Source organism: Netta rufina, assembly GCF_964035555.1.
Source record: "Netta rufina genome assembly, chromosome: Z".
NCBI classification, from domain to species: domain Eukaryota; kingdom Metazoa; phylum Chordata; class Aves; order Anseriformes; family Anatidae; genus Netta; species Netta rufina.
This window is the reverse complement of record NC_140126.1, coordinates 8,826,182-8,847,476: the sequence shown is the minus strand read 5'-3', so window position 1 is coordinate 8,847,476 and position 21,295 is coordinate 8,826,182. Positions and strand designations below refer to the sequence as shown.

General features: G+C 43.2%; 1 protein-coding gene across 1 annotated transcript; it reads right to left on the bottom strand.

The window, feature by feature from the left end:
- Positions 1 to 5,015: 5,015 nt before the first annotated feature.
- IL7R (interleukin 7 receptor) lies at positions 5,016 to 19,676 on the bottom strand (the record flags this gene model as incomplete). Its single annotated transcript, XM_084305760.1, has 8 exons — positions 5,016 to 5,519; positions 6,874 to 6,949; positions 8,897 to 8,987; positions 9,436 to 9,610; positions 9,986 to 10,140; positions 11,866 to 12,020; positions 13,856 to 13,994; positions 19,586 to 19,676. The coding sequence occupies 8 exons, from the start codon at positions 19,674 to 19,676 to the stop codon at positions 5,016 to 5,018; spliced, it is 1,386 nt and encodes a 461-aa protein (XP_084161886.1).
- Between the last annotated feature and the right edge of the window lie 1,619 nt (positions 19,677 to 21,295).

Genomic DNA, 21,295 nt, shown 5'->3' with positions numbered 1-21,295 from the left:
TTAGCAATAACTAGAATAACTTGTCTTACATTCAGTTTGCCAGGACATAGCAACAACTCTGTCTCCAAACACACCAAGCTCAATACACTGACCTCAGAGTTATTGGAATAAACAAAGTGTCAGAGCTTGCTGGGGCAGCACATCCTGATGTCAGATCAGGACAACCTGATGAAAAAGTCAGACTTCTCTGAAAGGGGCTAAAGATTTTTCTGCAAAACATGGGAACGTGTTACATAAACACCTTGCTGTGGGCTACAGTCTATCCATCACACATTTTTAGCTCTGTTTTTCTCATTCCTAGGTTACAAAAGATGAATTTTTGAACTACTACTCCGCAGTTAGTGCCTCTGTGAACACCGATGCCTACTTCATTTCAATGATGCAGAAATCCTGGAAACTCTGAATTTTGCTATTGTTTGCCACACATTGTTTGAAAGCAGAGACAATAAAGATGTGAAGCACTGCTTAGTTTGTTGTGGGTTTGTTTTTTTTCCCCTGTTCTTCTCTGGGGGGCACTTTCTGAGCTCCGTGACGGGGTGACACCGGTGGTGTCCCACTGCTGGACACTTCCACGTGGCTTAGCATTTCAATAGGAGGTACCTAAAAGCCAAGGAACAGCCAAGCCTTGGTGAAATTTGGAGTTGGCTGGGTGAGCCAAGCGATGGAGCATCTCTAAAAAGGAGCATCTGCATTTCCCAGCATCATCACTTCTTTTCTCTCTTGGTAGATTAGATTTGTTTTGCCAATATTCTGTTATACACAGTGGTGCTGATTTGGGACTCTTCATGATCACAGTACTATGGAACACTTTGACCCCAAAATAATGCTTCATGGAAGCAGTAATTCTCCTTTATGTTGCATTTTAGCTCATTTGAAGAGATAACTTCAGGAACGGGAGACCAAAGTGAGAACTGTCTCAAGCCCAAAGCACAGTGAGCACAACACTGCTTCTATTCACTGCCACATCGCAGCCTTACTGTACAAATGCAGGCAAGAAACACTTCTGCTGGGAAGCCCAGAAGGAGCCGAGCCCCTGCCTTGCAGACATAGACCCCAGCAACCTCCTGCCCCTTCCTACTGGGGTGGTTTCACGGTTGGCTTCTGCTGTCTCCATCTGCCCTTTGTTCAGCCGGGCATCCCTGCGTGGGTGGCTGGCCACCCTGTGGCATGGGGCATCATCTCAGGAGTGCAGAGAAGATCCCAAACGTGTGGATCACAATAGGAGAGGGCATGGGCTCCCCTCGCGGGTCAGGAGATCCTCGTCCCCAGCCTGATGTGGGCAAGGAGCCCTCTCAGAGCATCAGGGCCTACCTGGAGGAGATTCGTCCTTTCCTGCTGCAAGATGAAGGCATCTTTGCCTCGTTGTTTATCTCATGGCCCAACTTCACAGTGCATCACTTGCATTTAATCTTTCCTTCACCCTGACAGAAATGGTCGCCATGCTTAGCACCCTACAAGCAGCATTTTTATGTGCTTTATCGATATTTTTAATGAACATGCACAAGAGGAGGATATCTGGTAAACAAACTAATAAACCCAGCAGGGGACAATTACCATCCTGGGAGATAATTAACATTTTTCAGCATCATTAAAATTAGTCTGCGACTGTATTAGACCTGACAAAAGACTTAGTTTATTTCAGGGGTGATAGTATGTGTGGCATTAGGAGATGCTTGCATTATGGAAAAGGACTGTGGAGAGATGAGGGAAAGGACAGCAGTGGGAGCCTGACAGTCCCCAGCACCCCAACATCAGGCAGCTACGTGCAGAGCAGGGCAAGTGGGCTGATGAAATACCATTACCCAATGCCTACAAAATAGTCAGGGACTGACTATTCACAAGAGATTCACCTCCCACTGTTCAGGCCAGATGGTCAAAGCTGAAGGAGCACTGCTAGTCTCTGCATGCTTAGAGAGCGCTAGTCCCTGAGCAGCGCTGTCTCGCAGGGGCTTAGTGCTTGCAAAAGCTCAGCCTGAAGGGACTTGCTCAGACATCACTGCATTGACCAGGTCGCTGGCACTGACTTGGTAGCAGTTGGATGTGGCTCAATGAATGGGTTTCACGGCTGTATCTCAGAGCCAGGGTCCTTTGAAACCTTACTGCTGACCCTCCTCAAGTTGGCTGTGCTCATTGCTGCTCTCCTGAAAATACACCTTTCTGGATAGACTTTATCTTGTACACAACTAGAAGAAAGTAATGCCTGTATTTGGCATGAGTTAGCTTATAGTCTTCATGAAGAAAAGCTACAGCGGAATGAACGTATTGAACCAAAGGCTTCATACTTGCCATCATTCACTAGTGTGTTACCAAAGCACCATCTCTGAGGAAATACTTGTAACCTGCATGAGAATTTGCCTTAATGTTTGCATACCTGTGCTTTTGCAAGCCTGAGGGCTTTTTGCTTTTGCTGGTGCTGTTGGTGTGGACTCACGGCTGCACAAAGGGTCTTGGTCAATGTTTCTGCCCCCCTGAGCAGCTGTGAGCCATTGGCAGGAGGTGGGCTGCAGCCACAAGGCACCACTTCCATGCTTTCACACCGCTGAGCTGTCTGGAATTATTTTAGATTTATCCTGCCTGAAGCTGGGTAGCGCCCATGAAATTGTCCTAATTTCAGTGTTGGCAGAGTAAACCCTCTTCTGATAGATATGCATAAGAAGACAGAAGATCAACACAAATAGGTCACTCAAATAGCCATGTCCTTTTAATACAGTAAATACATTATAAAACCGAGGTTACAAGTTACCTAATTAAATAAAACCATTAGGCACAGAGAATAAGATTGTTTAAACATAGCAGCTATGCAAAAATATGAGGACTACATAGGAAAAATATAACTATTTTGGAGTGCTTACAGTAAATAAACACGAGATTGCTGGTTCTTTTTCCGTATTAAAGAAATACAGAAAAATTGTTTATATTTTGTATTCTGTATGTATTCTGTATACTCTTCTGGACAAGCAGAAAGACTATTAGATGTCGGTACCTTACTGTTCAAATAGTGCAAATAGACATTGGTGGTGGCACTTGTATTCATTAAAAATGTATGTATGAGCTCAGAACAAGCATAGCACATACTGTACAGGATTCTTCTGATGCACTTTTGCTTCTTCCTCTATCCCCTCTTTGTCACTGTGTTACTGGAAGAGGCTGTCTTCCCAGTACACTCTCTCCACATCTACAGTCATGCTGTGCATGTCTGCACAGCATGAGCATTACCAGCAGCTATTTTTAAAAAAATGAAATACGAATATCATAAAGGAAATGAATGTCCAGGGCTTTCATCTTTTTCTACTGCATTAATCAGCCTGTCGTTTGGTGAGAAACAGTAATAAAAACAATTCTGTAAAATGTCACTGGAATATCATGAGCCAAACTCTCTGCCACTTTGCATGCAGAGACCATAAAGCTATCCCTGTCTGAAGGGTCCCCAGATGTCAGGTGGAGCTGGGGCTGGTGGAGAGCTGTCTTGGGAGCGCTGTTTTTCTCCAGCAGACTACATCAAATATAACAACTTCTCCGTGGTTATTAGCAGTCAGAAAATGTTCAAGCAGCTCTGAGGATGAGGGAGGACTCTTTTACCCTTGGACTCTGGTAACATGAACATGAACAAGGAGGATTTCAAGCAGCTAGAGGAACTGATACTTCACAGTGTGGTGAACCCCAACCCCAGAGCACAGCAAAGCATCTTGGATTTCCCATGGCCACACTGCTTGGCTGTCATGCAACCATGTGGCTGTAGCAGCTTTGTCTCCAAGCGTGTGCTCCGCAGTGTGCAGCGTCCCACAGGGACAGTGAAGTGGCTCAGCCCTCCCGGAGTGGCAGCCTGTGGGGAGCCCCTTACAAATGGGCACAGAGTCCAGAGAAGGATTAATGGGAAGGGACAGGATGCCTTCCTTAGTCATAATGTTAAAGGCTTTTTCTACATCACCTCCAGGCAAGTTACAAGCTACTACTTTTAAAATATGGATCTTGAGATGAGCGGCAAGATCCATGATGCTCCATCCATATTCCTAGGCCAGAAGCTGCATGAGAAAAGTTCCTGGCCAACTTCAAAGCATTCTCATGCAGCCACAGTCACTGGGGTTAATGCTAGTAAGCAAACATTACCCGATCAGTCCATCTGTCCTGGAAAGTATTTGCATGCTGTACTAATGCTTGTGTAAGAGCTGCAGAGAAAGACAGTAACATGTGTTTTACAGCCCTGATTCAGTTATAGGAAGAGCTAGGAGTTTGCTTTTCATTGATTCTGTTTTGTGTTGTCTAAAAAAAATTGCTAATACATGAAATAACTGAAGATATTTAATATAAACTACTAGCAGAAGTTCCCATGGACCCCGAATTTGACTCCAGGGTAGTCAAACGAGCTGCGTGCTGGGTTTTGTGTTGTTTTCATCTATCTGAAAAAATTCAGTCTGAGAAAACATCTTCTTAAAGTGATTCCATGTGCCTTTTTTCCTGGGGGCTCGAAGGAAACCTCCTTTGCAGTGGCCAAGCTCCTGAATCCCCAGGTGATTAATGCTTAGATGCAATTCTCATTTACTGGCATTTTGCAAACTTGTGGACTTCCACTGACTGCAGAGGAGTTATTCTTGATCTGTGCTGGTGTGAAAGATATCAGATGCTATTTAACTTGAATTTGTTACCATATTTCTTCCTTAGGCATTAATAAGAGCTTATCAGAAGCATTCACTTTTATGAGAGATGCTGTCATCCTTGTCTAGGAGTGCAGCGTCATTGCTCTGGATTAATCAGATCTGAAGATTAAAATCAGGTTAAATTAAATTTCATTTCTGCTGCAGTGGAGACTGCTGCCAGCAGGCTGAGAGTGGAGGTTAGGATACTCAGCACTAAAAGGCTGAAGAACCCACTTCCTTGTAGGTACAGCTTTGCACTGTGATCAGGATGCATGGTGGAGGTGGGAGCTCGCTGCTGCAGGACACAGGAAAACAAAATAGACCGCTTCATTATCCCACTTGTGTTGGTGAAAAAACAGCATTCTGTCATGTTTGTAAGGTCTACTGATTTTTGTAAAAGCTAGACATGGTAACATAGGCTTCTTCATTGTTCAGTGACCTCAGTTCACTGCTAGGTGGCATCTGGGATACCATGTCACCTTCCAGGGGCTCTGGTCCAAGTTGGCCTGAGGGATCCAGGGGAGGAGCAGAGGGAAAGTCACTATCCTGTTCACACAGGGGCACCCCACTGCTGTGACACACCTCATACATGCTGGATCCACAGACGCCTTCAGTGTCTGCAGACTGGTTGCTTCCCAGGAGACCATGCAGGGCTTCTGATGAACAGATTCCTCCGTAACTCATGGACAGGTTTAGGTTGCTTTTGTCTGTCCTTGCAGGGCTCCTCTTCAGGTCTGATGCACTCCTAACCTTTGCTGGAACATTTGTCTCTGGAGCAGTTGGTGGCTGCAGAAAACTTTCCTGTTCAGCTTTCGCTCGAATGCCGTCCACTTTATGGATAAAAACGTAACCGAAACTCTCTGGGTTAAAGCTTATATCAAAATTCTGCATGGCAAAGGGAACAGCACAGTCAGTTAAGAGTGGCCAACAGTTCACAGAAAAGATCCTTTGATAGTTCGTATGATTTTAGAAAGGTATTTATTATTCCTTTAACTCTGCAAGTAACCCTGAACAGGCTAAACAGGTTAGTAGAGAATTAGCTATTTCAAAGCTCAACATCTTTTTGCATATTAATCTGAATCTATTATGTGGTCTCCTGCAGGCAGCACCACTGAATATTTTTTTAGAGACTTTTTGGAGCCACATATCTACTGCACACCTGCCATTTAATAGGAACAAGCGTGCTGGCACAAGCAGTTCCTTTCAGTTCTATGTTCCTAATTTAGCAGTGAAAGAAATAAAATTTTATCTTGACTTCTTGAAACACATTAGGAATCCCTGCACTAGAGAACACAGGGGATGGCAGAGATATCTTTGACCTCTGAAAATTAAGAACTTGCTAATCATCCACCAGATGGATTGTTGGCAAGACAATTGTGCTGAGTTTCCTTAGTGAAAAAATATAGTAGATGTAGTTTTAAGGCAACTGGTTAATCCTACCCCTCAAAGTTTGTGGCATTTACCCATCAGACTTTTATCTGGCAAAGAGTGTTTCATGTGCTGTCTAGCCTATGAGCAATTCTGTTGGCTGTGTAAGGGGACGTGAGTATCACTGGGAATGTTTGCAAAGGGTTCCCATCCTGCTCTGTGATCACAGTTTCACAGAAGCACCACAATGTCCCACTTGGAAAGCATTTCTGGAGTGCACCTGGTCCAGCCTTTTGCCAGAAACAGGACCTTAAACTGGGTTATCCAGGGCCCTGTGTAGCCAAGACTTGAACATTTCCAGCAACCGGTATGCTCCAGGTGACCTACACAATGTTTAACAGGTCTCACAGAGAAGGATTGTGTTCGTATATCTAGAGGAAATTTCCCCCAAAACGGCACCTGCCTTTTCCCTTTTTTCTTGTTGCCATGCAGCCTTATGAAGAGAATATCTCACCTTCGCTCTGCCTACCCTTTAGGTACTAGAAGGCTGTGATTAGCACTGTCACCTTGAGATTTCTCTTTTCCACAAAACAATCCAATTGCTTCAACCTTTCTTCATATATTAGGTTCTCTGTCCCTCTATAGTTACTTTCCACAAGCCAAAGCTCAGGCACCAGTTGAATTGTCTGCTATATCCATACCCTTTGCTATTATTTGCCTGTACAAATATTAGCTCTCTTGCACAGAATGTAGAAGTCATTTCTGAAAGATGGACCAGTTCGTGTAGCAAATGCATGTGCCTTCTGTAATGAGTGTTAGTTTTGTTCCCAATAGTCTATACTCAGGTGAAAAAGGCAGTGGAAATACATACATTTTTTGGTTTCCTGCACAGTTGCTCCAGAGTTTTTTTATGATCAGGAAGGTTTGGCCACATAGCAGGCTTGATCCTGAAACAGCAACAGTAGACAAGTAGTTCAACAGTAGCAAAAATGAGACATGCTGAGATAACAGAGGTTCATGTTGCATCATTCGTACTAATTCTCACCCAGCCTTAGATGTGACTTGCATTACCCAGAATTATGACAGAGAAGTTCCAGAATAAAACAAAGACAGGAGAAGAAGAGGAGCTATAAAGGTCACCCAATAGTCATTGTTCTGAGTGCACAAATTGTTGTAGTTAAAGTAAAACACTTCACCAAGTACTGGGAAAGCAGCAAATTGTGCTGGCAAAGATCTCATTTACATCTAGCTGTGTTAACTGGGTTTTGCATGGTGAAACCATCTTCTGCAAGTGAAAAAAGAGGCTGTGATTGAAGTGCAAATTTGCAGATATTTGCCTCTGCATGTCTATATTAGTCAAAGAAATGTATCTTTTCCTACTCCTTGGCCAAATTTCTCTGCTTCAGGTATCTGTATTATAACCTTGACTACAGGTTTCCTTTTACTGCCTGAATTAGCAAAGTTCTCGTGCTGTGCTGCTGTGAAAACCCTCAGCCATGATGCATCTACAGAATACAGCCTGACTGACATTCAACTTTGCAGTGATATAAATATAGCTGATATTATAGAATTATCAGCAGTATGATAATATTATATATATATATATATATATTGGTTTATATATGTATGTATATGTGTGTGTATATATCTATGTATATATAAGCATAAAACCCCTATTTTTACAAGGGAAAACTCCAGATTCAGAAGGACTCACCATATTAAAAAAACTGTTTTTTCATCAGTTTTACATATGCAGAACTTCTAGAAAAGCTAGAGAGGTGCAGGTGCTCAACAGTAGTAAAAGACGAGAGCTAGAAATCTCAAGATACAGCTATACTTGCAAATTAAGCAGCACCAGGGACCAGTACCTGGTAGACAATTCAGGTGGCTAAAATGTTTAATTACTGAAAATGTTCCTGACACAGTTTCACTGAGGTCACCTAACCACATTCCCAGACAATCTCCATGTGTAAATCAGGAGTTATGACATCCCAAGTATTGTCCCGAAAAGCTGCTGGCATGCAGGCATCCCTCTGGGCATTAGTGAAGCTGGATGCCATGGACAGGAGCTGCCCTGGATGCCACCAACCAGCCCTGGGCATCCTGCCTTTCAGGGGGCTCATCTCCTATGGCTGAACTTGGGAATTTTTCACTTCATATTCTGATCACTCCGGATTATTTTTGTACTTGTTTATTGTCTTAATGTTTTCTACTAGCTATCTATTTCATATAAATATATATCACTACATACTGGAAAAAAAAAATTACATGCACCTATCTACCGCTTGTAGCTGATACACAAAAAAAGCTCACAGAGACTAAGGACTGCCTGTGTAGGTAGTGTAGCTCTGATCTCACCTCTGCCTTGACTGCTTTGGAGGTGGCTGTAGAGCTTGATTTTGCCACACAGCTGGATGAGGACCCAGCTGGGGTTGTAGCTGATGCCATCACGCCCTTTATGCAGAGAGCACTGCCCCAGCACTTCTGAAAGCAGCACCCTGCTGACTCAGACTGTGAAAGGAAAAGAGGCAATCTCCTCTCTATACAGTTTCCAAACCTCTTGGGACTTTACTAAAACCCACAGCTTGCTTTCTTTTCTGAATCTTGCATGAAGCTCTTGAGTCAAATGTGCCCCCAGTGAGACACTGACTACGTAAGTGTTTCGTGGTGGCTTCAGATTCCCAAGGGTCCCAGCATTTTGAGCCCAAGACTAAAGTCTGATTGAAGCAACAGAGGTATGTTCTGCCTATATTGCAAAACATGTCTTTGTCTGCCTTTGACTTGATACAGAAGCCCAGAGATAGAAAGAGAATAGATCATAGGTACAACAGGGAAGGCTGTCAGAAGAGGACTGGCTTGCAACAATCTTTCTCATATGAAGAGACCTAGATTACCTGCTTTCCCAAAAACTTAGGATCAGGACAATCATGACAACTAACAGAATGAATCCAGGGATGGAGAGCATAATCACGAACATGCTGTTATCTAAAGGCAAACACAGGACATCTGTCAGTGCCCATAAATGCCTCACTGCTAGCCACAATAACCACCTTAGACTGTCAGAGACAAGAGCCCAGCACTGCACCTTCCTAGCACTGGCCTGGTGCAGTGGTGGGTCTCTCCCACATCCCTAAGTGTGTGAAAGTTTGGGTGGTCAGGGCTCCAGCCCTTGGCTGAGCTCCAGGCTGGTTTCCAGAGGTTTGTTGTCACCCCCAGCCCTGGGCAGCTGCTGCTCACCACATCCTTACAGCAGCACTGAGGTGACTTCCATTGTGTGACCAGGTGCCTAGCAGAGCTGGCCCTGCTGTGGCTGCTGGTTCTCCCCTCCCCATGCTCTCATCACGGCTGCTGCCAGAGCAAACCAGGCAGCTGGGGTGTCACCAGCCCAAGGGCCCCTTAGGGTCCCGTGAACCAAAGTGCTTTTTGCCCTTACATTTCTCCTCAGAGTGGTCTCCTGCAGTCCTGAAGCTCTTGGAGACGCTCCATTCACTCCACGTGCCCTTAAAATAATCTCCGTTGGGCTGCGAGCGTACTTTCACCTCGTAAGAGGCATCTGTTTCAAGGTTCTTCCCCAGTAACTTTACCTGAAGGTATGGCGATTCTATTGTCTAGACATGCAAAAAGATGCAATTACTGACTAATAGGCATACAAAATAAGAGCAAAATCACCAAGGCAAACACTGTTACTATTGCACTGAAGATGTTTCTTTTTCTTTATGATGTTATGTCTTGTGTTTCCATGGCAAAGTCCAAGGACAAATGAATGAAACTTTGATAGCCCAGAGAAGCACCTAACAGACAAGGGAGCTGTTGGTCAGGGGTTGTTTTCACTACGGAAATTTCCAAAAGACAGATATTGCTCCTTTCCTACTTGTCAGTTGGAAAACTAAAGAAATGCAGACCTCATGGTTTTTGCACAATACTGGTAGTTCTGATAGCATTTAATTTCAGAAATTAGAGTAAGCTCACCAACATATACTTACCTTCCAAGGACCTTCTCCCTGCCGATAGGCAATTTGGTGTATTAACTTGTCTTTTAAGTATTTCTTCCATGAATGCGGTGTACTATAGTGAATAAGATACTCATTTGCCTCCTTTTGGTATGTGATGTTGATATTGAATGGTACCTCGGGCTTAACTGCAAATGGCAACAAACCAGGATACAACAGATGCAGAATAATGTAACTACAAAACAAAATGGTCTTCAGAAATAAAATAAAAGTAGAGTCCATGTCAAGTTTAAGTCCCTGCAGGGTGACCTATCTTGAGTAGGGGCTGGCCTGAGCTGGGTGAGTTTTACGCTGAGGCTAGCTCATCATTATACCTTGGTCCCAAGATGGGCTTGGTGTTGACCAGCTGAAGCGGAACTGTGGCCAGCATTTCCTCAGGCTGTGACATTTAGTCTTGGAAAGTAGTTCCAGAGCATGCCCAACCCTTCCCTAGTAATGCTCGAATACTTGAAATTCAGTCCTTCCCAGTACTCTGAGCTGGCAACCCCATGCCAAAAGTGATCACTATTTGGGATTAAAGCACTGGAAGCAATCTGGTGGCCAACAGGGTGGTGGGACAGAGGAAGAGAGGAAGCATGATAGTGTTAGATGCAGCAGAGGGGGCTGCAGCTCCAGGCCTTTGCCGTGAACCCACACCTGACTTGGTCTGTAGAAGGAGACAAGGCAAAATGACCACCCTTGCAAGTACAAGTCCAAAATCACAGAATCACAGAATCACAGAATTTCTAGGTTGGAAGAGACCTCAAGATCATCGAGTCCAACCTCTGACCTAACGCTAACAGTCCCCACTAAACCATATCCCTATGTGGCCCTGTAAGCCCTGCCTGAGGCTGGACATGCCTGAGGATCACAGGGACCCACATTTGTACCAAGGAGGCTTCCTGCATTATCATCAGATCTTGCAAGAACAGAGAGCCCATGTGTCTCTTTTCTCACAAAAATGCATATAGTTACATATTATGCCCGTTGCTTCCATATTCTCCAAATATTTAATCCTTCCATGCAGCACCAACAGTTTTGAAGGAGACACCACCAGAGATGGGCCATGCTGTCCCACAAGACAGAGGTGGTGTAAGATTATTACAAAACAATTGGACTGAGGCAGAAGTGCTTTATAAGAGCAGGATATTGCTGTGACTATTGCCAAAGGAAGGCAAAGCAATCCAGCACCAGAGCAGAAAACAGGGCTGCCCTACAAGGGCTTCTCTGCAGCCCTGGAATGAGACCAGCTTCCAAGAGGAATAAGTCCTAAGTAACCCTTCTTTCCTGGAGCTCCCTATTTCTTAACGTAGGCAGGTTCCTAGCATGGTTTTGATGAGCCCATTGATGGGCTCTTGGTGTCCTTTCTGCCCCGCAGGATGCCTGAACACTTTGTTCAGACCATGGACTCCAGCAAGAAGCAAGGTGTGAAAAAGCGAGATCTTGCAACCCCACAGTCCCTGTGTGGGATTCTGGTGTGCTACAAGGTTCGGCTAGAGTTCAGCCGGTCAGCCCTGAAACTGAGCAAGCCCTAGTAAGAAATGGACAAAATATCCCTGCTTGACAGTTCATCCAAGCCCAGGTACAGCTGCTTTTACCACCTGTGTGATTCATTCTAGGTCCAGGTCCGGGCAAACTGTGTTATGATAAGCCAGTATTAAACTGCACATTTTTAATGGGAGTTAGTCATCTTTATCTTCGAAGCATCACACTCTACCAACACCTAAACCCAGGCTCCATCCCATCCTACGACACCATTTTATACCTCCTCTACGTTATCCAGATTGACCTTTAGGTGCTGCCCTGGGCAATTCACACACACACACCTGCTAATGTCTATACCTTTATAATCTACAAAATGTTCAATATCTTACCAATGTCAGTGACGAACAGACTCCTGCAGACTCTTCTCTTTATCTCATATTCCATGCAAATATCTTTATTAGAGAGTATATCAGTGAATTGTAAGAAATACACGTCGTCCCGTTTCTCCATATTGAAACACACATAATTGCTGTCTTCTTTGGTACTGTTGAGCAAAGTGACACATTAGTTTCTTCTCAGTCTTACTATAAAACTGTACGGGGCAAACCCTGGTTGCTCATATCACTTTAACTGAAATGAGACTCCATATGAAATAAGAAAAAATAACATGCAAATAAAGAGATTAAAGGATGGGTATTGTTTTTCCTCATGGTCTTTGAGCAAAATAATAAAGTGATCTGAGTCACAGTAGGAGTCCCAGAGCTCCTAAAAAACAACAACAACAACAACAAAACTATTATATTGGAGATGCATGTATTAAGAAAAACTGTATATTTAAAAATGAACTTACTGCTGGCATTTTAGATATAGGGCAAAATAGGGTAATGAGGAATTTCTTACTGACTGAGGGGTCAATGGCCAGCCAGGCCATGAGGGAGACGTATGATACCTTTTCAGAGGTGGAAATGTATCTATGTATTCTTCCATCTGCGTGACTTGTCTTTGAGGACTGTCATAAAACTTCAGCCAAAATCCAAAATAAACCCCATGAAAACAGAAAAATTCTAATGAACCAGTTGGAAAGAAATTAATTAGTGATTAGAAAAGTAAGATGCAAAAAAGAAAAAAAAATCCACTTCTGCTGGTTGTCACTGTACTTTCGGTTTCAGGAAAAACATGCAAAGGGAAAAAGCAGAAGTATGCTAAAGAATCAAAATCTGAGCTTCTTCATCTAGGTGTATTTAAAAAAAGGTGGAAGTGTTTCATGGCCTTGACTAGAAGTGGAGATGACTGATAAGTTTGGTAAGTTTTTGTTTTTTGTATACTCATTCTAGTGTGTGTTTTGCATGTCTGTGTGTGCAAAGACAGTTCTTTAACTTTTGTCTTGACCTAGATAAAGACCTTTTCAGTGGAAAATAAGACTTCTCATGAAATAATTTACAGTGGAAAGGATCCGCCTCTTCAAATTCATTCCTACTATTTACTTATTTACTTTATTTACTGATAAGTCTGGGTTTGCTTTTTCTTTCTCTCTCTCTCTCCTTTTTTTTTTTCTCTTTCTTTTTCTTTCTTTCTTTCTTTCTTTCTTTCTTTCTTTCTTTCTTTCTTTCTTTCTTTCTTTCTTTCTTTCTTTCTTTCTTTCTTTCTTTCTTTCTTTTTCTTTCTCTTTCTTTCTTTCTTTCTTTCTTTCTTTCTTTCTTTCTTTCTTTCTTTCTTTCTTTCTTTCTTTCTTTCTTTCTTTCTTTCTTTCTTTCTTTCTTTCTTTCTTTCTTTCTTTTTCTTTCCTTCTTTCGTTCTTTTTCTTTCCTTCTTTCTTTCTTTCATTCTTTCTTTCGTTCTTCTGTTCTTTCATTTTCTTTCTTTCTTTCTTTCTTTCGTTCTTTCGTTCTTTCGTTCTTTCGTTCTTTCTCTCTTTCTCTCTTTCTCTCTCTCTCTCTTTCTCTCTCTTTCTCTCTCTTTCTCTCTCTTTCTCTCTCTCTCTCTCTCTTTCTCTCTCTCTTTCTCTCTCTCTCTTTCTCTCTTTCTCTCTTGTTTAAAATCATTTAATTTAAAGAAAAAATGCTTTTGTCTTATGCTTAGCTTCACCAAAAACAATAGAGGCTCCAGAGCAATAGGAGCAAGATGAGGACTATTGGAGACATTATAATAGCCTTCATAGATCCTTCCATCTGATTTTCTTTTTCTTCTTGTGGGTTAGATTCTGCTTCAGTAAGCTCTTCTTCTTTGCTAAATGTAGTATTTAAACCTGGTAAAATGCTCTGAAACAGAATTTAGTCTCACTTTTCTGCTCCTGTTTCCCAGCATTCGGCAGTGTGACTAACCATTCTTTAGCATTTATCTTCCCAGAAGTTTACCAAAGGACAGACTGACAGCACTTACCACACAGCCAGGGTATGGTTAGTGTTGTGAGGAGGCATCTCTGTCAAGTTGCAGGTCAGGCTGCTGTAGGAATCCTTAAATTCCAGCTGGCTGAAGCAGTCAATGTCAAAGTTGCCTGGTTCGTCATCTTCAAAGGTCCCTAGAGAGAGATTCACACAATGGTACTGAAGCAAACCAGCATGTGTATTCAGTTTGCAGCTCCATTTTAAAGGAGGTTGTTTCTTTGTGTGGTTGCCTAAAAGGAAGAGGATCAGCCTATATGTTTTGTAAGAAGCAAAGCAAGCTTGTTCAAAATGAAATTAAAAGCCACTTGCACCTTTCAAGGTTGCTCTCCATGCATGCCAATGAAGCCCACCCACTTAACATGCACATTGGCCTGTGAACTGTAAAATGATTTTGCATCACAGATGGTTCATCCAGACATGACACCCCATGTCTGTGCTATTCTGTTAATCATGGGCAAAGAGGGGTGCTAATGTTGTCCTTTAAACCTCTGTGAGGTACAAATATATTAAATATATTGTTCACTCTGCAGTCCAATTCTAATTCCTCCTATGTTTGAGCCAGGAGAATTCTCACTTTAAAAGTTACAGATTATTTTTATACCAAGAAAAAAGCAGGACCTGCCCTGGCTGAAATCATCCCAGAACTTTTTCAAATATGTTTTCCTATTAGGAACCACAAAATGCTGCTATCCTTGGGCATGCAAAGGGGAGCAATGGGAGCAATATGTATTCATGATACCTGTTGTAAAGCAGAATAGACATGACAAGGACCAAAACACTCCTGAAAACAAACAGCACAGAAACACACACTGGGGGATACACTCTGCACAAGTGCTGCCAGAGGTGTCTGGGGCTGATGCTCAGGGCTAATGTCTGCTCAAAAGCAAGGGCTAGTTTCAACTGGACTTACTTGTGTAGGGATTTCAGCTCAGGACAGCCTGAAAGGACATCAAATACCTTTGAGTGTGAAGCAGCAGACCCACAGACAAGGTTGCACATCATTGTTATTGCTGTTCCTGCACCAGGACCAGCTGCCCTGCTTTGCCCCTGCCCGCGCTGGGCAGGTCTGGGCAGGTCTGGCCTGTCCCCAGGTACCTGGGAAGGCTAGAAAATGATATGGGTGGGTTTAGGAAAGCCAGAGTATTTTGGTGTCATGAGGCAATTAAGCCCCACAGCACATTTTGACTGAATTGCAGAGTTTTCTGAAATGTCACAAGTTTGGGCTGAGGAGGGAAAGCTCAGACATTCTGCCAGAACACACAGCTTCCTGCAAATTTGCTTCGATGACTCATAAAACAATCATGATTTGACTAAGAACATATGTCTCATGTCCTACACTTGGCATGTATAAGGTCAGTGAAACAAAAACTGGTGCTTCTGAGAGGACTCCTCTCCGGCAGAAAATGCTAGTTCAGCCCAGTTTCATGAAATTTCACCCACAGTAGCCAATAGCACAGCGCGAGCCCTTCAGCGGATTCTAAGGGCAGGAATGCCTCTGTCCCCTTCTACCAGTGGTTAAGTGATGATATGTAACTCTCTCCCTTATGTCCAGGGACTATTCCTGATCCTCCACTGGATTGTCTCCTACCCACTCCACCATGTGCCCTTTCCATGCTGTGCGCCTGCTGCAGCAAGAACACATCCTGGGCTGCGCCAGGAATATCAGTGACTCAAGCACTTGCATAAACTGTGTGGGGAAATGCCCATGGAGATATTCCCAATGGAAAGTCCCTCCCAGAGAAAATGGTCATCTCTGCTGTGGCCCAGGTGGCTCAGATCACAGAGGGGACACTGCAATTCACAGTCCTGCTGGTGATACCCCATAATCTCCAGCCAACTCTGCCAGCATACGGGGAGATACAGACCTTGTCTGCAGAGGGAGCACACCTGTAGATCCAAAACAGTCATTGTTTAACAAAATGGAGAAAGCAGGGGAGAGTTTTGTGATTGCATGAATGTGTAACTAAAGAATGTCATCCCCCCAGGGTCCCTCACACAGGAGCATCTGATGCTGCACTGCTCCAGAATCAGATCTATCCCCTGAGCTAAGATTTAGTGCCCATTTCCACTGTGAGCACCTGGTGCTAAGAAGCTCTTCCAGGTCTTCCCTTCTCACTGCAGGTCTGGTGTTGCCTGTCCCAAGGGGAGCTCGGCTCTCCCTGAAGGAAGAGGAAATGGGGCATCTTCCACCAAGGCAGCCTGTCTGAGGGGACAACCTGTGCAGCACAGGTAGCGTGCCGTGCTCTCTGACCACCACATTTAAGAGAGAGACACACAGGCCAGTGCAACTCCAGAACAAACCCTGCAGCAGTTTCACCGAGGCAAAAGTCTTGACCAACACAGCCCTGAGCCATCAGGGCAGACATGTATCTACAAAAATGTATATAATATATAATTATGTATTTGAGGTAAGTCTGCGTGTTTGTACATATATACACATGCATTCAAAATTCAGGGGATAACAAGTGAGCTGAAATGAATCTGTATAAAATGGAAAAACAAACAAACAAAACAAACAAACAAACAAACAAACACCACACCAACCTACCAAGCTTTAGACAGTTAAATACACTCAAAGCTTACATGTACATATATTTTGTATATACATGCATTTTTTTCTTTTTTTTGTATGTACATACATTTTACACATCCCTAAGACTTCAGCTACAATGATCCAGGAGGTTGGTTTATTTATACGCATAGTTACCTCAAGGCAGCATTAAAACTTGTGAACTAGGATGGCCAATCTTCCTTTATGTAATAGAGAGAGACTGCTTGGTGTCTTCTGTGTATAAAATTTACATACAAATTATCTTATATAAACATGGTGAATTGGCAAACATCATATTAATAAATAGCATATCAGAAAGAATTTCTCAGCTGTCTGCTGCTGCTTCGCTGAAAAGCAACAGAAATTTTAAGTCAATCCCTGTAAGGCTGACTGCAAAATCAAAAGAAAGAAAAATGTCTTCTCTTGCAGTTTAGACATTTAATGATTATCCAGCATAGTTCACCTTTGGTGCCTAGGTAGAAGAAAAGCTGACTTTACCTCTTTGAACTTTCATATTGTTGATAATATGGTTCCTTATTCATGGAAATAACACCCTAACTATAGAATGCATGGTAATTAAGCCTCATGAATGGCCTTAAGTATGCAAATTTGAAGTGCTTTTCCTGGTACAGTTCCTCCATGGACTAAGAAATTCTTTTTTATCTGATGTACATATGTGTGTAGCCCGTCACGCTTCTTCCCCAAACTTCAGAAATACCACACACGAATGTGTCTGCTGCATAAATAGTTGTGGTGACTCCAGCATGGCTCCCATAGTTAAGGACTGTATGCACAATTAGAAGTTTACAAGATTATAGTATTTTTCCTCTAGAAACCCAGACCAGACAGACCCCTGAGCCTGGCTCTGCTGAAATCAAGGCATGGCTTGAGATGGAGTGATTACAGAGGAAGAAACACTGCTCTCACAGCTACAGCCCTGGCAGGTCTTTCACAGAAATGGTCATCCCTTGGGTTTGGCCAACACCCAGCAGAATGGTTCAAATCACAGCAAGAGTCTCACAAGCCTTTACCAAGAGAAGTGTTAGCAGAGGCTATGCTTTGAAGCCACCAGGACTAACCACAATGTGTGAAACTGAAGACACTAGTAATTGCCTGCAGGATCATTGACAGAATTTGCAAAGTCGATGAAGTGACCAGCTCTGTGGCCAGAGCCCTGTGAAAGCTCTAGTGATGATGGCAGCAGACAGCATATCATCTTGTTTTAGGGTTTATTTGTCTCAGGAAGGAGTTGTTTTCATCACAACAGTTTTGATGTGGGTTGGATAAACTGAACAAGTCTGGGAAAGATGGCCACTGATGTTGGCCGTCCTGTCCCTGCCTGCTGCTCCTGCCCGTGCCTGCCTGCACATCCATGGCTACCCTGGCTTCATTTTGCCTGTAGCTCTCTTGGGAGTTTTGGGGTCACCACTGCTCTGTCAGGCCAGGGACAGAGCTGGGGAGGCACTGCTGAGGAGGCAACCTGCTGCTCATCAAAGAGGGGGAGAAGAAGGCAAGTGCTACATTAAGCTTCTCCTCTCCTCTGCACCTAAGCATGGATGAGATCATGCCTGCATTGGCTGGTGGCACTTTGTCAGGCAGCAGGGTGACTCTGAGAGACAGAGAGAAATCCAAACATCTATCATGCTCTTCAATTTATTGGTCAAACCCATATGACTCATAAGGAAATTATAAAAGCTGGTAATTGCTCAGTGGGGATTTTCTGAATCTGTTTTTCTTTAATTCTAAGCAAAGGATTAGTTATGGTTTACTGGAAGCTAGTGAGGAAACAAAGGAAAGGTCTTCTCCCATCTGCTGTTGGAAAGCCCTGAGCATTTCAGTGACATCTGCTATAAATCACTGGCATTGACCACTTACGACTGTAGCTGCTTGCAAAATCCAGCCCTAAACAGCTGCAAATTGTACAAACAAAAGGTAAAGAGAAAAAAAAAAAAAAAAAAAAAAAAGGGGAGAGAGAAAGAAAAAAGAAAAAACAAACAAACACAACAAAATTTGATGGATGCAGTTCTGAGTTCTTCTGTTTTCTACTAACTCAAAAACTTATCATGCACAACCTAACTACGTATGTGTGTATGTGTATATATATACGTTGTATAATAAATGACAACTACATGAAAAAGAGATTTCTAGCCATTAAATATGTGACACAGCATAGGTAAACAGACATCATCTTCCTACAAACCAGAAAAGTATTTTGCTCCTTACTGATGAAATTTTGGTACCCTAAAGCTACCAGTAACTGAATGACAGTCCATGTCCTTCAGACACTGTGCAGCAAGCTCTGTCACAGCTGTTTGCTTAATATTAGACAAGTAAGAGTTAAACAGATCTGAGACTGAATCTACAAATGCAGTTTTTCAGCTCCCTTTTGAGAATAGGGACAACAGATTGAAAGACAGTGGTTTTTATCATTGCTTTTTATGATTTTGATTGAGACTAAATTGATTGTGACTTTATTGATCTTGATGAGACTAAATAATTTTCATTTGTCCAAGTGAGATAACGAAATCTGCAATAAGCCTGACTTTAATCCGCTGAGTTAATTTATCATTTTATTATTTTTTTTTTTGCATGTAAATGATAAATGCTCTTAGTGATGGGCTGTGAGAAGCCCATGGCTGAGTTGCCGCCTCAGCCACGGTACGAAAGACAATGGGACTATCTGCAAGTAGAGCTTTCACAACTGTTTAAAGGAAAAAAAGAAAGTTTTTTTTTTGAAGTGGAACTAGTTGGGCCCCACTTGACGTATATTAAGACATTTTCTTTGGAGGAAACTGCCAAGAACAAGAGAAGTCAGACCTCGGCATCCTTTGATGGCAGGTCAGAGTGATCCTAGACTGCAGGAGAGTGAAACAGGCATAACTCCTCACACAAACACTACATACAAAAATAAAAGATTAACAGGTCTGATCTTGCATGCCTTCTGCATACAGGAATCACCTCCTCATTTCAGACAAGTTTGGACATTAAAAGGTCAGCAGACTTGGGAATTAAATAGATAAGCCAGCTCCACATACACCTCAGGTACTGGCACTGAAAGAAAGAGGCTGGAGGCTAAAACTTTAACATATTTAACCCAGCAGTTACATTTTGGAGCTCTTAGCTCAGGTTTTCAAGATCATACATGAGTGGAAAGATGAACATGAAATGACTCACCATCACCATCTGCTGAAGTGCAACCACTTTCCCCAAAAGTGGTACGAAGAAACAAGATGAAAATGCTCAATACTGTACTCGTCCGTGTCATCCTGAGCACACTGCATGTGTGCAGGACCTGTGTGTGTGAAACCCTCGCTTACTCACTTTATACTAGACGCAGAACAAACACATTGCCTGATAAAACAACCGCAGGCTAGGGGAAGTGTAAACATGCTGGCAAGGATGACTAGTGGCAGAGAGCAGGAAGCCAGAGAGAAGATATTTGCAGAGCTTTTACTTTGAAACACGCTTCCCACTTCAAAACTAAGGACCTTCTGGATCAGGCCCCTTGAACTCATTGGGCTGAATCTGGTCAAGTCCAGTGGGCTGGATGCAAAAGTTTCTTGGACCATGCTCCTGTCTGGGATAGTGGGATTTCTTGCGCTGATTTTCCTGAGGAAATGGTTCTGTCCTTTCATCCACTTTCCTCTCAGTGGAGGTACACTGTTCCAAGAAAGAAAAAAATCTTCCAGCTATGAAATGTTAAGTTCAATTGCTGTTTTTTGTTCTTTAAGTGTTGGCATCATACAAGTCCCCAATAAGACAATGCCGACCCAGAAAAGTTGTGATTTACAGGACTAATCCAGCAAAAACCCAGCTCCTGAGAACAAAGTGGCACGTCTCACTTTTTTCCTTTTTTTTTTTTTTTTTCTTTTTTCAGTCTGTGGACAAAGCAGAGGCAGAAAAAGGATGATAAAGAGGTGTTAAATATTTCCTATGCACACTTTCTGTGGCTGTATACACCAACGCACACCAAAGCGTAATGCAGGGCCATGCACAGAGCTGACTGATGTGGGCAACTACAAGCGAGCAGAAGACCTGAGAGAGGAGAGCAAGATCCCGCACAGCACTGGCTGCACCAAGAAAGCTGCATGTTGCAGGCGTAAAGGAAACTGAGGGCAAGGTTGGTAACAATGCCCAAGCAAGCAGAAAAGTGGTGACACTATAAAAAGACACAACATGCAAGCCGCAGTGACTTTTTTGTTTGCAAGGAAAGAAACCACTCAACAGAACTATGAAAGCTCAGCCCTCCTGTCTAGAACAGTGTCCTTCTTGGCAGAGAGCTGGGGATTCTTCACCAGTGGCACCCCCTGCCCTGACCAGGGGTAGTGGATACCCAAGGGGGTGCTTCTGGGCTCCCCCACACTGCTTTAATAGGAGGAAATAGCCCCCTTTCCATGAGAGCTCAGCAGGGCTGCCTGGAAGCTGGAAATTTCTCACCCCTGTATCAAGTCCTGTCCTGGGATGGGACCCTTCACCTGACGAAATATAGGTATTTGCAGTGTATATTCTATGCTAGAGCTTCTCAGACTTTCCCCCTGTTTACTTGGTGGGCAGCATGATTCATCTCATCCTAACACAGACTTTCAAAAGACAAAATCTAAGCCCCTAAATGTATATGTTTATCTCCATGGCACAAAAAAGCCCAAGGTGAAAAAGGGGTAGACATCTGCTTGGCAGACCTCCATGATACATCCCGCTCATGGACATTGGAGGGAACTATCCAAATGCAATGGACATGGCAGCACCTTGGCCTGACCAGACCCTGCTCAGGATGGCCTTAAAAAATTATCTGGGGCAACCAGATACATACAATGCCCCTTTAAAGAAATACCCTCTTTCAGAGGGCTTTGTCAGCAGGCAGGACTTTAGGAGTAGTTAGCCCCT